Below are 16,497 nucleotides of genomic sequence, written 5' to 3'. Positions count from 1 at the left end.
TATAGGACCTATGCAATGATTTTTTAAGTTGTATTTTAGTAACATTTTGATTTGAGCTGAAATGAGCAGGGTTACAGGGTACATACAATAGGGTACATACAATAGTTTCTCCGTGATTTATAGTCCATGCAAAATCGTAGAATGTACTAAAGAATTTCCTCTTCTAGAAACAGTTTATATTATGGCAGTGGAGCCACACAACCTCGTTCTTGGTGTGGTCACGTGGTTGTTGGCATCCACTCATACATACATGGGAGACAACCACCACAATATTTGAGACATTATATATATATATATATATATATATATATATATATATATATATATATATATATATATATANTGATATCTGCCGTTTTCAAGTTTAACGGTATAGAAGTATTCAAATCAGATGAAATTTTGATACAAAATTCTTTATACTATCTACAACAAGATCAATATTTCTGATCGAAAATTTTAGTGCTATATCACAATTTTTTATAGAATTTTTATTTTCAGCCGTTAAAAATTATAGATTTTGAATCCTTTCGATTGCTAGGTAAATGATATTGAAAAATCGCAAAAATTATTTTCTAGAAACTTCAAATATGCTAGATCAAGTCTAACAGAGCCGATCGTCGATTCGGAAATTCCATCATCGAAAACGGCTCAGGAGCACGGAGCTCCTGAGAGCACAGCAGTCCTGCTCTATATATATATATATATATATATATATATATATCTTAAGTTAGAGGGTGTATTAATTTTAGGCCAAATTGCAATGTTGGATCTCAAACTATAAAATGTGTGACATATTAATTTTTAAACTTTAATTTATTATGCTTTTAGACTTAAATATTATTGATTGATACAATCAAATTTTACAGAATTCAGTGTGAACAATAAAGATGCTGTATCATTATTCATTCAATTAACTTGAATTGTGGGTTTGGTTTCAACATCTAAAAAATTTGAGCGAGAAATTATAATAAATTAAAATTTGAAAACAAAATATGTCACGGATTTCATAGTTTGAGGGCCAAAAGTGCAATTTAGCTTTATTTTATGAAAAATGCTATCCGCACACTTTTTATAGGTATAATTCTTATACTCTTGGAACTTAAGGATTCACAAAAATTCTTTGAATTTTAGTTAAAAAAAATAATATGACAAGTGGAGAATTGGAGTCCTTAGATAAGAAAGGTGTACGACTTATACCTAGTCCAGAATCGGACCTATGATATTGAAAAATAATAAAAATTTTAAATTTTAAAGACTTAAAGAAAATCTCCAATTTAGATAAGAAAGGTGTAAATGAGTGGGTCTCCATGCATTTTTATCTTTTATTATTTTATCACTCATGCATGCAAGCACACACACCACAAAGTGAGAAAATCTACTAGTCTAAGTAGTAGTTTTAATAAGGAAGAAAACAACAATGTAGGCAAAAGAGGCAGAGGCAACCCTAGAAATACTTAAATGTTTGTAGGGTTATTATTATTGCAAGGTTGCATAGTGTAACCCACTACATATATATGGGACAGAGAGAATCTCTTTCACCTGTCTCAAAGCTCTCACATGGTCATTCATGGGCTCACATCTCTAGCTTTTTCTGAAGCCAAGAGGTATGAGTTAAAAACCAGTTTGGCTTCATTTTTGGAATGGAGATTCCACCTCTCCACATCTCATGATAAAAATCTACAACTTTTCCTTTTCACTCATGGTGAAAATACAAGAGTTCTTGTTAAATAAATAAAAGAAAAATTAATAGTGTTTTTTAGTAAACATATAATAACTCTATTTAATCAGTACTTTTCAACTTTTGCAAGTTATGCCAATTTAATAAATGTATTTCAGCTCTGGACCGCTAGAATCAATTCAAGAGATAAGTTGCCTGATACATCAGGGAGTTGAGGAAGTCATGCACCAGTAGGTATTAATGCAGTTAATTAGCAGCCCACATAAAGTCCCAGATTCGAACCTGAGATATTAAACTAGAGTTTAGGGTTAATTTCATACAAGTTCCTGTAAATATAATAAATGACAAATATATTTTTATAAAAGTTCGAATGTTTTCAAATATGTTACTCTGATTTGTTACTGTTAGAGAACTGTTTATATCTTCAATTTTTCTATCACAAATATATCCCTCCAAAAGTCATAACAGTATAAATATAAGAGGGGTTAAAATGTTAAAATATAATCAAGGTTAAGTATTTAATCTATGCTTAACTAAATTTTACTAACGGATTCTAATAGTAGAAACATATTTGATAAAAATTCAACATTGTAGAAATATATTTATTATTCACTATATTTATAAGGAACTATACGAAATTAACATTAGAGTATGTATGGGAAATGCTGGACCGTGTTGAGACCAATGGATACAAAGGATAAATTGGATGCATGGTTGTTGCTTAATTATGAACCATGATTAGTCATTTTCTTTGGATAAGAGGACACTGGATTTTCCAGGCTTCTTTCGAGGGGACCATGAGAGAGAGAAGAGAGAGAGAGAGAGAGAGAGAGAGAGAGAGAGAGGACCACAAGTGAAGTTTTCACAGAGAGAGAGAGAAACTAGAGAGAGAGAGAGAGAACTACAGAGAGAGAGAAGGGGGGGCGTGCTCTGCTCTGTTTAATTTCTCTGATCTCTCTCTTGCTTCTCTCTCTTGCTTCTCTCTCTCTCTCTCTCTCTCTCTCTCTCTCTCTCTCTCTGAGTGTCTGTGCTGTAATATTTTTGTCAGTAATCAAAATATGCACAGAGTGAGGTGTCAGAGGACTCAGAATTTGACTGCCTCTTTTTTGAATCAAAATCATGTCATGGGGTGTTTTCCTTTTCTGCTGCTGCTGCTGCTGCTGCTTCTCTCCTCTCGTCCTCTGCGACGTTACGCTTAATTCCACTACATATATGAGTCCATAATGCACGACGACAAGCAGAAACATCGCACCAGCATGTTTATATATGCAGCTGGAATTTTATTTAACACATGAAATGTATGTATAATCATACTTTAATTTTATTGTTTAAAATGCAGTGTACGATTGTAGTTTCTATAAACTAGTTAATTAATACGCCTTTATCCGAGCCAAACTCGTAGTTGCCCTTGCTTAAAATGATTGTGAATTGTATTTATAAGTAGCAAGCGAGAAATTTCCTGAAATATACAATTTTTGTTCTCCAGCATGCAACATAGGGCCTGCTTGATATATATATACATATACATAGTTGAGCTGGAATGCTATTAGTAGTATACGTGCACCGTTGTCACCTATTTATTTTCGATGATAGGGCTTCCAAATCTATGATCGATGCCATTGAACATGATATATATTTCTTAAATTATTCAGAAACCAAATTTCAAATCTTTTCGATATCATTGGTTTAATGATCAAAGGGTTTCAAAATATATAATTTTAGTAGTCGATATAAGATATTTTCTCGTTTAACAGTGTAAAGATATTTAAACCAATTGAATTTTGCTTAGAAAATTTTTAAAACTATTTAGAAAAAGATCTATACTTTTGATTTAGATTACAAGACTCTTATTATCACTTTTTAAATAATATTTATTTTCAGCCGTTTATTTTTTTGTCCACTTTATAGACAAGAGAACAAAATTGAAAATATTTAAAATTTAATTTCTAGATATTTCAAGTGGTATCGATCATATTTAATGATACCGATCGTTGATTTTGAAGCTTCATCATAAAAAATAAATGGTACACATATAACTTATATGCTACAATAATATTTTAACTCAACTTTATATATATATATATATATTATATATTATATATTATATATATATATATTGTTTTCATTGTAATAAAAGAATCAGGCTTCAATAGTGGTGAATATTCTAAAAGCAAAAGTGAAAAGCAGCTGGCATTACTAAAAAGGCACCAAAAAAAGTTTATCATACCTCCTATTTGGAGTTATATTATTTAGGTTAAAATATAGCGTAGAGTTATTATACTATCGAAAATATAAAAAATTTGGTGCTTTCATGAGTGATTTCTTTAGTATAATAATATTAATACAAAAGTCAGAAATGTTTAAAGGAGTTAATCCAAGAGTCAAAAAGTTGAATGTACCAAGTGTCTTATATTTCCGAAAATATAGTAGTTCTATTTTTTTGGCTTTTGAATTAAGAATTGTAGGGTCGGGATAATAGTGGTCTCTCTAGAATTGAGTGGTTCCACACTTCCACTAGGATAATAATATTAATCCAAAGATCAGAAATGGTCAAAAAGGTTGATTCAATAGCAAAAAAAGTAGGAAACACTCTTATTCTTCGGAAAATATAGTAGCTCTATTAAAAAATATATACAACTTACTTAATTAAACTATGAATCATTTTAATTTGACTATTAAATATTTCAAAGTTTTGATTTGGCTATCCAACTTTTCAATTTATTTCATTTGAGCCTGCCAACAAAACTTCAATTTTAAACTTTGAATGTGTTGTTTATCTTCACAGGTCTAGTTAATATATTTCATGCAATTCTTGCAACTATAATTTTATTAAATTAAGTAATGAACTCAAATTTTGAAATGAAATGCCATTGAATAATTCAAATCAAATAAATTAACAGGCTGGGTAGTAAAATCAAAATTTTAAAAGTTTGGATGGCCGATTCAAAATAATTCATAGTTCATGTAAGTTTTGTACATTTTTACCTACTAGTTAATATGTGAAGTCGATTACTTAGTAAGTAAAGCTCATTTAGACCTTTGGTTACCTCAATTTTACTCGATCAGTACCATTAAATTTGAAGGACATGAATGATTGGGAACAGGAGTTAATGTTGAACAAAATTTGGCACCCAGCAGGATGGTAGCGGGACCAGTTCATGGAAGCCCATTCACTAATCTCTGCTCGGCTCATTCTGCAGTAAATAGTCCTGCCTACTGCTCTGTCTAAAAACAGAATTGGAAAAGTAGGGGGGGAAAAAAAAAACAAGAAAGAAGAAAGACAGAGAAAAATATAATAGAAAATAAAGAAGGATTATGATACATAATAAAAATCTAGAATAAGCTTTAGAAACTTAGAAGATTTGCAAGACCAGCACGCTTGAATGACTTAGGATGTGTTTGGTTCCACGTAAAACTATGAAAGAAAAATTTTCGGTGGAAAAAAAGTTTTACGTCGTTTAGTGTTTGCTTTGTAAGAAAAAAAAAAGAAGTTTTCCGTGATGGTTGTTTGGTTGAAAGAAAAGAAAAAGAATAGAAAACTATTTAATATATTTTTTATTATATATATTATTAATATATAATATAATTATTATTATGCTATTTATGAAAACATTATATATATTTTTCTCCTATTATATTATATATATATATATATATATATATATATATATATATATATATTATATATAATATATATATATATATATATATATATATATTATATAATATAAATAATTATCATAATATATTTAATTATTATAGTTTATATTTATAACAGATAATTTTAATAATAATTATATAATAAATATATAATATATATAAATAATAATAAGAGCCAGCTAAGTATACTTGCAGCACAGAAGCCTCCGTGTTACCAAATTGTTTTTAATGATGCGGCTTCCAAATAGACGATCGGCTCCGTTAGACTTGATCTACACTATTAAAAGTATTTGAAAACTAAATTTCATAATTTTTCGGCATCATTTACCTATTAAACGAGTAGTCTAAAAATGAGCGGCTGAAAATAAAAATCTCATAAAAAATGATCATAAAAAAACTTGAATTTAAAATCAGAGATACTGATTTTTCTCTAAATAGTGAAAAAAAAAATTTATAAAAATTTCATCAGATTTGGATTGTTTTACACGCTAAATTCACAAACACATAACATTTGTCATTAAAATCATCAATTTTGAGACCTTTTGATCACTAGATAAATGATGTCGAAAAATTATGAAATTTAGTTTCCAAATACTTTTAATAGTGTAGATTAAGTCTAACGGAGCCGATCGTCGATTTGAAAGCCGGATCATTGAAAACAACTTAGTAGCACGGATGCCTCCGTGTTACTGGTAGTATACCAGCCTAACTCTAATAATAATATATATTTAATATTATAAAATAAATTATTATATATTTATAAATAAAATAGTATATATATATATAGGTGAGTGGTCCAGTGTGGACCACTCACCTCGGTCCACGAGCTCTTACATGAGCTTGTGGATCCCAATTCAAGGAAGAGCATGAGCCGTGATTTTTCATGGTGAGTTTTTGTTTTATCTCGGCGAAAACAAAAAGCTTGCTTTTCCTTAGAATCCATAAAATAAATTTTTGTGTAAAAAATGTTTACGTCAAATCAAACGCTAATTTTCAACTGAGAAAAAATTTTCTAACCATTTTTACGGGAAACCAAACGCCCCCCAACAAAATCAATGCTTAATCAAAGAGTTTTTTTTTTTTTTGAGAGAGATAAGTAGCATGCTACCCGCTTTGTTTATTTTATTTAGAAATAAATTTAGCTAAAAATGTGAACCAATTATGATTCGAACTTAGGACCTCGGGTACTAACCATCGAGCCCTTTGTCACTTGCGCTAGAGACGGTCGGTCTTAATCAAAAAGTTCTGTTCGCAATATTTGTCAACGGATAATTTACTGTACCTAACACAGTTGGTTAAAAATGTGATGATTGGTATTTAAAATTCTAAATTCAAAATTTGGTTGTTTTACATATCTAACTTAATTCATTTAAAAGAAATAAATTAATGAAGCGGATTAGCTCTTCAAATATATACAAAAGTTTCATAACTATAGATGCTTGGACGTACTATAAAAATTAAGTTTTGCGTTCCAAATATATTAAATATATTCTGACAATATGGTAATTAATATCAATTTTCATTTAAGAAAATAATCTGCTTAATCAACCATCAGTTCCAAGGTAATGCTTTTGAATATTAAGTCAAATCTATTCCTCAATATACGGTTAGATTTTCTATTCACAATACGCTTCCCAATTATTTTTGTATTCTAACATTTCTCTTTATATGTGTATCCTAGCTTGTTTTTAATGTACAAAATGGCCAAGTACTAAACTGTGTATAAGTAACGCTACAGGACAAGAGCAGGTTCCATTTCGTAGTTCCCGGAAAGGGAATTTAAAAGACCAACCAAAAGCAGTGGCCAAAGCAATCCTCGATAGGATAAACGGAAAATAGTAATACGCAGAAAAAAGACTCGAATAAAAAAAAAGCCTAAGATATCCACTAATTTAATTTATGTAATCAAAATTTTAAATTGACTCATCGAGAAAAGGAAAATATTATGCCGTGGACCTTGTCCGCCACATTATCTGTGATTGAACCCCTATACAATCAACACTAGGGGTGGAAACGAGCCGAGCTCGAGCGAGCTTATGTCAGCTCAAATTCGGCTTGAAATTAATTTCGAGCCTAAATCTAGGCTCAAGCTCGGCTTGAAATTAATTCGAGCGGAGCTCGAGCGAGCCTAATTTCGAGTCGAGCCGAGCTCGAGCTCTAAACGGGCCGATTGAAATTCTCGACATTATATAATCAATAGTTTAATTTTTATAGAACATTACCAATAATTTGATGCAACATATCCAATAGTTCAAAATACAAAATAATTGTAAGAAATATGAGCTAGGGTGACTGCCTGACCGGGTGAGGGTCAAAGAGAGAGAGAGAGAGAGAGAGAGAGAGAGGGAAAAAATTAGGAATTTGAAAATTTGAATGTTATCATGTTTTAGAGTTATGTACAAAAATGAAAGTCTGAAAAAGAGAGTGTGTTATGTAAATTTAGAGTTGGGCTCAATTGCACGGTTGTACTTATTGGGTTTATTTTATGGGCCAACAATAATGGCCCAAATTAAATTAAAGTCTATATATAATTAAAATACATTATATATATATATATATATATATAGAGTCCGGCTACTATGCTATTAATAGCACAAAGCACTTGGTGCTACCAAGTTTTTCGCCGTTAAATCTACCCTTTTGATCATTTTCACCCGTTAGATCATATTATTTAACCAACCACCCACTCAACCCTAGGGGGCCCACCTCATGTTAACCGCACATCTCTTAATCCAATGGCCAAAACTTGGTAGCACCAATGACTTGGTGCTATTAATAGTATAGAAGCCTAGTTATATATATATATATATATATATATTCGAGCTTTTCGAGCTTTTCGAGCCTAATTCGAACGAGCCGAGTAATACTCAAGCTCGGCTTAAAATGAATTTCGAGCCTTTTATTTTGTTCAAGCTCGGCTCATTTAATTTCGAGTCGAGCTCGAGCGAGCCGAATATCGAGCCGAACACGAGTCGAACACGAGCCGGCTCGCTCGTTTGCCAGCCCTAATCAACACCCATCAAATTAAATAAAAATGTAAAAATTTAATAATAAATTTTAAATTTTCTAAAATAAAAATTTAGTGAGCGCCGGCAATTTTTTAAATGTGAAAGAATTAGAATAAATAGTTAATTACATACAGCTTTCATTGACCACGTAATCGCATCTAATAGCAGATATATCTATATAGTATTCAATTTTTTATGTTTATTCCTATAAAGTTCTAACATTTCAAATATAACCATACTGTTGGGATCCGTTAAAAAAATAATTAACTATAAATAAAATACTTAATCTTGATTAATGAATGTGATAAATTAATTTTTTACCTCTCTTATATTATCTGTAATGGTAGAAAAAAAAATAATTGTTGAAAAATTTGAAAGGACATTCTCTATAATTCTAGAAGTTGGGACTTTTGGAGGGACATTGTTGTGATGATAGAAATGTCATTTCACTCATTTTATATTAAAAAATAAATAATGATTTAACATTAACAAACCAGAGGAGCGAATATAAATATTATTGGACTTTTGTAGAGATAAATATAAAAGGTTGAATTTTATAGAAATATACTTGCTATTTTATATATTTATAAGAAATTGTATTAAATTAACTCTAGAATAAAATAAATGGCAGATCTCTTCATGATGATGCTGTGAACCAGGTCCAGCCAATAGTTTCTCGTCACCCTCTCATGCTATTTGTGGTCTCGCATTTACTCATTCAAAAATTTAAACAATTTTTCAAAAAAAATTATATATTAAAATTAATTGATGAAGTTAATAGAAACTTATTCATTCCTAGGATGCTAAAGTGTTAAGATTGGAACCACTTTTCACTTTCTCTTCTCTCCCCTCTCAGACTCCTCCCAACTCCCGGCAAAAATTATATGGACATGGTGTCCGAATTAGTATTATTGGGGACACTTTGGATGGGCGCCATGTGGTTCGCAGTCGCAGACGCCTATTTCACTACTACTTTTTTTTTTCTCATAAAATAAAAAAAAACGTCATTTTTTTAGAGAGAGAAAGAAGTAGAGAAAGAAAAAAAGGACGGTGAGATGAGTGCCTACAAGCCACGTGATGTCCATCCGAAGTGTCTTCAAAAATGCTAGTTTGTACACTATGTCCATTCAATTTTTACCCCCCACGTCTCAACTTTTAAAAGTTAAAACTAAGGGCTTGTTTGGCTTACCTTCTGAAAAAGTAATTTCTGCAAAAGTAATTTCGGTTTGGAGAGGTAATTTTGGCTAAAAATTGTAGAGCGTTTGGCAGAGTTTAGATAAAAGTGATTTGTCTAAAGTGATTTTGAAAAGCTGTTTGGCAAATTCTTTTTGATGTTTGTATAAATTAATATTTTTATTAATTTTTATTTTAAAATAATTTAAAATCTAAATTTAAATTTGAATTAAAATTAAAATATTTAAATTTCAAAAGTGTACAAAATTTAAAATTTAGTATTTTAATTTAAAAAATAATTTAAATTTTAAAATTTAAAATTTAAAATAATTATGAAATTTAAAATAAAAATATAATATAAATTAAAATATATATAATTATGAATTTTAAATATAAATTTTAATTTATAAAAATATAAATTAAAATTAAAATTTCAACTTTAAATTTAGAATTTAAAAATTAAATTTAAAATATAAATGTAAAATTTGAAATTTAAAAATTAAAATTAAAAGTAAAATATAAATAATTATGAAATTTAAATATAAAATTTTAATTTTAAAATATATTTAAATTTTAAATTTCAAATTTCAAATTTTAAATTTTAAATTTGAAAATAATTATAAATTAAATATTAAATTTAAAATTGAATATTTAATTTAATTTTAAAATTTGAATATTTAAATTTAAATTATAAAAATTAAAATTATATTTGAAGATTAAAAATTATAATTTAAAATTTAAAAATTTAAAATTTTACATTTAATTTAAAATATAAATATCAAATTTAAATTTATCTAAATTTTAAATTTAAAAATTTAAATTAAATTTAAATTTTAAAATGTTTCAGAATCTAAAATTTGAGATTTGAAATTTAAAATTAAAATTTAAAAATTAAAGTTTGAAATCTATTTTTCAAAATTTAAAATTTAAAATTTAAAAGTTAGAATTTAAAAATTCAAAAATGAATCTAAAAATTAAAAATTAAAATTAAATTTAGATTTAAATATTGAAATTAAAAAAAAATAAAAATTTGAAGTTTAAATCCAAAATCAGAATCAGATTTCAAGAAGCAGCTTTTTTCTGCTTATGATTCTGAGACCTTTAAAATTAATTTTTTGATTTAAAAAAATAAAATTAGATTTTGAAATCGAGTTACCAAATGCTCTATTGAGCCGAAAATCATTTTTCAGCCCAAAAGTATTTTTTAAAAGATAGGCCCAAACACCCCTAAGAATGCAAAATGGATCTTAACTAATAAAGCTTCTGTCCCGCAGAGATCTTTTCTTAATTTATTATGACTTATCAAAACTTTATTAAAACTTTACTCTTGATTTGACCCGACGCGAATAAAACGGTAAATAAGTAAAAACAAAAGTAACTCGTTTCAAATTCAGAGATAAATGGGCGGAGGTGGGGTCCACGCCCCGGATCCGCCCTACTTAAAACAGAACACTCGCGCTCCCACTCTCCCACCACACTCTCTTTTCCCCCCCATTCGTTCGACGCAATATAATCCAAACGAAGCAACGAAGAGATATATAGACTCGAGAGGTAAAGAGAAGCGAGAGGGGGAGAGAGAGAGAGAGAGAGAGAGAGAGAGAGAGAACTTACAAAATGCGCTTCCCCTGCCATTTCCTCCTCCTCCTCTTCTTCTTCGTCGTCGTCGTCCTCGGCGGCGGCGCGGCGGAGGATGCGTCGCCGGCGGCGGCCGAGGTGGCGGCGCTTCTGGCCGTGAGGTCGGCGCTCGCGGACCCCTCGGGCGCGCTCGCGTCGTGGTCCAACGCCAGCTCGTCGGAGCCCTGCGCGTCGTGGCGCGGGGTGTCCTGCTCCCCCCCCGCGCGGGTCGGGTCCCCGCGCGCCGTCGCGTCCCTCGACATCTCCTCCCTCAACCTCTCCGGGCCCTTCCCGGCCTCGCTCACCCTCCTCCCCCGCCTCCTCGTCCTGAACCTCTCCAACAACGGGCTCAACGGCTCCTTCCCCTCCTCCGTGGCCCTCGCGCTCCCGCTCACCCTCCGCGTGCTCGACCTCTACAACAACAACCTCTCGGGCGCCCTCCCCCCGCTCTCCCACCTCCCCTCCCTCCGCCACCTCCACCTCGGCGGCAACTTCTTCTCCGGCTCCGTCCCCGCCGCCTACTCCCGCTTCCCCCGCCTCGAGTACCTGGCCCTCTCCGGCAACGAGCTCTCCGGGCCCCTCCCGGCCTCCCTCGGCTCCCTCCCGCGCCTCCGCGAGCTCTACCTCGGCTACTACAACTCCTTCGTCGGCGGCCTCCCCCCGGAGCTCGGCAACATCTCCACCCTCGTCCGCCTCGACGCCGCCAACTGCGGCCTCTCCGGGCCCCTCCCCCCGGAGCTCGGCCGCCTCCTCAGCCTCGACACCCTCTTCCTCCAGGTCAACGCCTTCTCCGGGCCCATCCCCGACGAGCTCGGCGAGCTCCGCTCCCTCAAGTCCCTCGACCTCTCCAACAACGCCCTCTCGGGGCCCATCCCGCCCTCCTTCGCCCGCCTCCGCAACCTGACCCTCCTCAACCTCTTCCGCAACCGCCTCTTCGGCGCCGTCCCCGCCTTCGTCGCCGACCTCCCCGCCCTGGAGGTGCTCCAGCTCTGGGAGAACAACTTCACCGGCGCCGTCCCGCGCGGGCTCGGCCGCAGCGCCCGGCTCCAGCTCCTGGACCTCTCCTCCAACCGCCTCACCGGGTCGCTGCCCCCCGAGCTCTGCGCCGGGAACCGGCTCCACACCCTCATCGCCCTCGGCAACTTCCTCTTCGGCCCCATCCCGGACTCCCTCGGCCGCTGCGCCTCCCTCACCCGCGTCCGCCTCGGCGACAACTACCTCAACGGCTCCATCCCCCGCGGCCTCCTCGACCTCCCCGAGCTCACCCAGGTCGAGCTCCAGGACAACCTCCTCACCGGCGGGTTCCCGGAGACCTCCGGAAACTCGACCAACCTCGGCGAGATCTGCCTCTCCAACAACCGCCTCTCCGGCCCCCTGCCCGGCTCCGTCGGCAGCTTCTCCGGGGTCCAGAAGCTGCTCCTCGACCAGAACCGCTTCTCCGGCGCCATCCCGCGCGAGATCGGGCGGCTGCAGCAGCTCTCCAAGATCGACTTCAGCGGCAACACCTTCTCCGGGCCGATCGCGCCGGAGATCAGCCGGTGCAGGCTGCTGACCTACCTGGATCTGAGCCGGAACAACCTCTCCGGCGAGATCCCGGGCGAGATCACCCAAATGCGCATCCTCAACTACCTGAATCTGTCGCGCAACCGCCTCGACGGCGCCATCCCCGCGTCGATCGCCGCGATGCAGAGCCTCACCGCCGTCGACTTCTCCTACAACAACCTCTCCGGCCTCGTCCCGGGCACCGGCCAGTTCAGCTACTTCAACGCCACGTCGTTCCTCGGCAACCCGGGGCTCTGCGGGCCCTACCTCGGCCCCTGCCCCCCCGGCTCGTCCTCCTCCTCCGGCGGCGGCGGCGGCGGCGGCGGCGGCGGCGGCGACGGGTCCCGCGGCGCCCGCGGGCGGGGCTCGCTCTCCAGCAGCTTCAAGCTGCTGCTGGTGATCGGGCTCCTGCTCTGCTCCATCGCGTTCGCCGTGGCGGCCATCCTGAAGGCCCGGTCGATCAAGAAGGCCAGCGACGCCCGCGCCTGGAAGCTGACGGCGTTCCAGCGCCTGGACTTCACGTGCGACGACGTGCTGAACTGCCTCAAGGAGGAGAACATCATCGGCAAGGGCGGCGCCGGCATCGTGTACAAGGGCTCCATGCCCAACGGCGACCACGGCTTCTCCGCGGAGATCCAGACCCTGGGCCGCATCCGGCACCGCCACATCGTGCGCCTGCTGGGCTTCTGCGCCAACCGGGAGACGAACCTGCTGGTCTACGAGTACATGCCGAACGGCAGCCTGGGCGAGGTGCTGCACGGCAAGAAGGGCGGCCACCTGCAGTGGGAGACGCGCCGCAAGGTCGCGGTGGAGGCCGCCAAGGGCCTCTGCTACCTCCACCACGACTGCTCCCCGCTCATCCTCCACCGCGACGTCAAGTCCAACAACATCCTCCTCGACTCCGCCTTCGAAGCCCACGTCGCCGACTTCGGCCTCGCCAAGTTCCTCCAGGACTCCGGCGCCTCCGAGTGCATGTCCGCCATCGCCGGCTCCTACGGCTACATCGCCCCCGGTAAATCATCATCATCCTAACTCATTCACTCATTCACTCATTAATTAATTAATTCCTTGCCAATAACAATCAACAACAAACATCATCAGCGATTCAGCGGTAACAGATGTTAATATCAGAGATAACTTAGATGTTAATATCAGAGATAACTGTTATATTGTCGAATTCAATCGAAAAGATACCAAAAAAATAATCATCGTCCACGCCTCCTACTGTTGAATTGAGTGGCCCCACACATGAACGTGGCCGTCAAAAATACCAATTTCTCTTTGACCACTAAATAATTCTGTCGTTTGCAATTTGGCCCACAAATGTCATTACTGATGCGCGCCCAAGTATTAGACACCAATTATCTAATATCTCTACATTTATTTAGTTGATTTGTTGTTGTATAATATCATCAACTGTTCGATAAATTTTCTCTACGGATGGATGGGTCCGGTCCGCAGAATACGCCTACACGCTGAAGGTCGACGAGAAGAGCGACGTGTACAGCTTCGGAGTTGTTCTGCTCGAGCTGGTGAGCGGGAGGAAGCCGGTGGGGGAGTTCGGCGACGGGGTCGACATCGTCCAATGGGTCCGGAAGATGACCGACTCGAACAAGGAGGAAGTGGCCAAGATCCTCGACCCGAGGCTCTCGACCGTGCCCGTCGACGAAGTAAAGCACGTGTTCTACGTGGCGATGCTCTGCGTCGAGGAGCAGAGCGTCGAGCGGCCGACGATGAGAGAAGTGGTTCAGATGCTGAGCGAAGCCCCCAAGACCAGTGCTAAGCAGGTAGAGGATCCGGTTAAAGGAGACGGCGAAGCCTCCGCAGAAGCGGCTGCAAAGGAGAGCAAAGAGCAGCAGCAGGCCGAGGGGGAGGACGCTGCTGCGCCCGCGGCAGCGACTGCAGCTCCGCAGTCGTCGTCGTCATCGTCGCCGCCGGATCTTCTTAGCATCTAATAAGGGTTTAGTTGTTAGCAAGTTTGGTTATTGGGTCCCTTTTTACTTTATCTTCTTTTCATTTTACTGGAGTTATGGGGTCTAATCTTGTGGGTTTATGAACTGTCTTTGTACATACAAATCTGGTGGGGTTTCTTTTTTCTTCTTCTTTTTTCTCTTTTTGGCTTTCAGGTTGTTTGGTCTCTTTCTTTATCTTTTGCTGTTGCTCACTTTAAATGTCAGTTTTGGGTATAATTGCTGCAATTAGAAAGGTGATTGAGCAGTACTTGAACTTCTGTTGTACTCAGATTACCGCAATAATCGGTGACTATCGCATATTCTGCGAGTTTTTCGTGGCGCAAATCCTCTAATCTCCACACACATCCTTTTTGACATTGGACACACGACTATTCCTCTACTACAGGGACGGATCCTTCAGTTTTAAAGAGGAGTCCGCATTTGAATTCCAGAAAATCAGTAGGAAAAAAGTTGGGGGTTTACCAACTTGAATTTGTTTCCTTTGCTTTTGAGAGATTACTCCTCTTTTTTTTTTTTTTTTCTTCTTTCGTTTTTCAACATAAATTAAACTAAGAATGGACATTTCAGCTATTATAACCTGTCAATTTTAGCCATAAATAAAGTAATTAATGTTTGTAAGAGGGAGATCTCTCAATTTCCAAGAACACAGGAATACAAATGTGTGTGTATAAATATACACACACACACACACACACACTTATGTATGAGAAGAGGTGGAGAGAGCAATAAATGAGAGAGAAAGTTCCTTCAAATTGGAATGCGTTCTCGTATTCGTATATTAATTTCCTGTTGAGGGGTCAACGAAGAAATAAATGAATGTGATGGGCGTGGTCATAAAACTCCATCCCCCCCAACCCCATTATTAGAATTTGTACTAGCGTGTAGTAATTGTGGGATTCTTTCCACAGAGCCCACTAAGGAATTATTACTTGGACCTGGTCCACCACGTCATCCTTATCCATTTACAAAATTTGCATTTCAAAATTTTAAATTTTTTTTCTTTTTTAAAAAAATAGTGAAGATTAAAGAAGCGGTGAGACAAATAATAAGTTATATTAAACTAACGCAAGTAATATTTTCTCAAAGAGGTAATATGTTGCTGATCATCTTAAATTTACACTGATACACATCATCCTATTTCTACGCTTAGTTTCTTTTTTTCTTCTTTGAAATCACCATTAATTTATAAAAAAAGTTGTGTTTAATTATAAGAATTAGAAAGTGAGTGATGTTATATTCAAGATGGAATGAGGTGGAGGGTGAATTATTTTGGCGGTCCACTGCTGACGTGGTGGACCAAATGTAGGGAAAAATTACGCCGTACTTAAGATATAAGTGGGCCCGTACTAGATGAAGAGTAAAAGAATCGAAAACAGAGGTAATATGTTGCGGTTTGATTGTGATGGCGAAATTTACTTGTGGTAAAAATGAATAGAATTTATCCCTACTGCATACTATTTTAACTTTATTCTCTGATCTTTATAAAATTTTATTTTTACTATTTATTTTTTAAATTTATTTAATTTGAGTCGAGTAATAATATTTTAATTTTACATTTGGAGTGTATCATTTATTTTTATAGATTTAATTAGTATAATTTATACAATTTTTACAACTATAAATTTATTAAAATATATTAGTTTAAATAGCAAGAATTGTATAAATTATATTAACCAAGTCTGTAAAAATAAACAAGAAATTCAAATTTTAAAATCAAAGTGCCATTAACTGGCTCAAATCAAAAAAATTGAAAGATAAGAGAGTCATATCAAAATTTTGAAAGTTTGCGTAATAGATTCAAAGTGATTTATAGTTCAGGTAAATATGTTGTTTTCCTATCTAGAATCTG

The 16,497-nt window shown here is 36.9% G+C and overlaps 1 protein-coding gene across 1 annotated transcript; it reads left to right on the top strand.

Moving 5' to 3' along the window:
- Positions 11,001-14,952, top strand: LOC109715282 (leucine-rich repeat receptor-like serine/threonine-protein kinase BAM1). The gene is made up of 2 exons (XM_020240218.1): positions 11,001-13,687; positions 14,137-14,952. Exons 1-2 carry the CDS (start codon positions 11,134-11,136, stop codon positions 14,628-14,630), a joined length of 3,048 nt encoding a protein of 1,015 aa, XP_020095807.1. The 5' UTR covers positions 11,001-11,133; the 3' UTR covers positions 14,631-14,952.

Source organism: Ananas comosus, linkage group 9 (assembly GCF_001540865.1).
Source record: "Ananas comosus cultivar F153 linkage group 9, ASM154086v1, whole genome shotgun sequence".
In the NCBI taxonomy this organism is placed as follows: domain Eukaryota; kingdom Viridiplantae; phylum Streptophyta; class Magnoliopsida; order Poales; family Bromeliaceae; genus Ananas; species Ananas comosus.
Note: the sequence above shows the minus strand (reverse complement) of the source record. Positions and strands in the feature narration are given on the sequence as shown.

Bases quoted from the DNA above. Each gene is read 5' to 3' on its own strand.
- LOC109715282 (XM_020240218.1), top strand. From the start codon at position 11,134: ATGCGCTTCCCCTGCCATTTCCTCCTCCTCCTCTTCTTCTTCGTCGTC. The intron at 13,688-14,136 runs GTAAATCATCAT...TCCGGTCCGCAG, and splicing joins CTACGGCTACATCGCCCCCG to AATACGCCTACACGCTGAAG.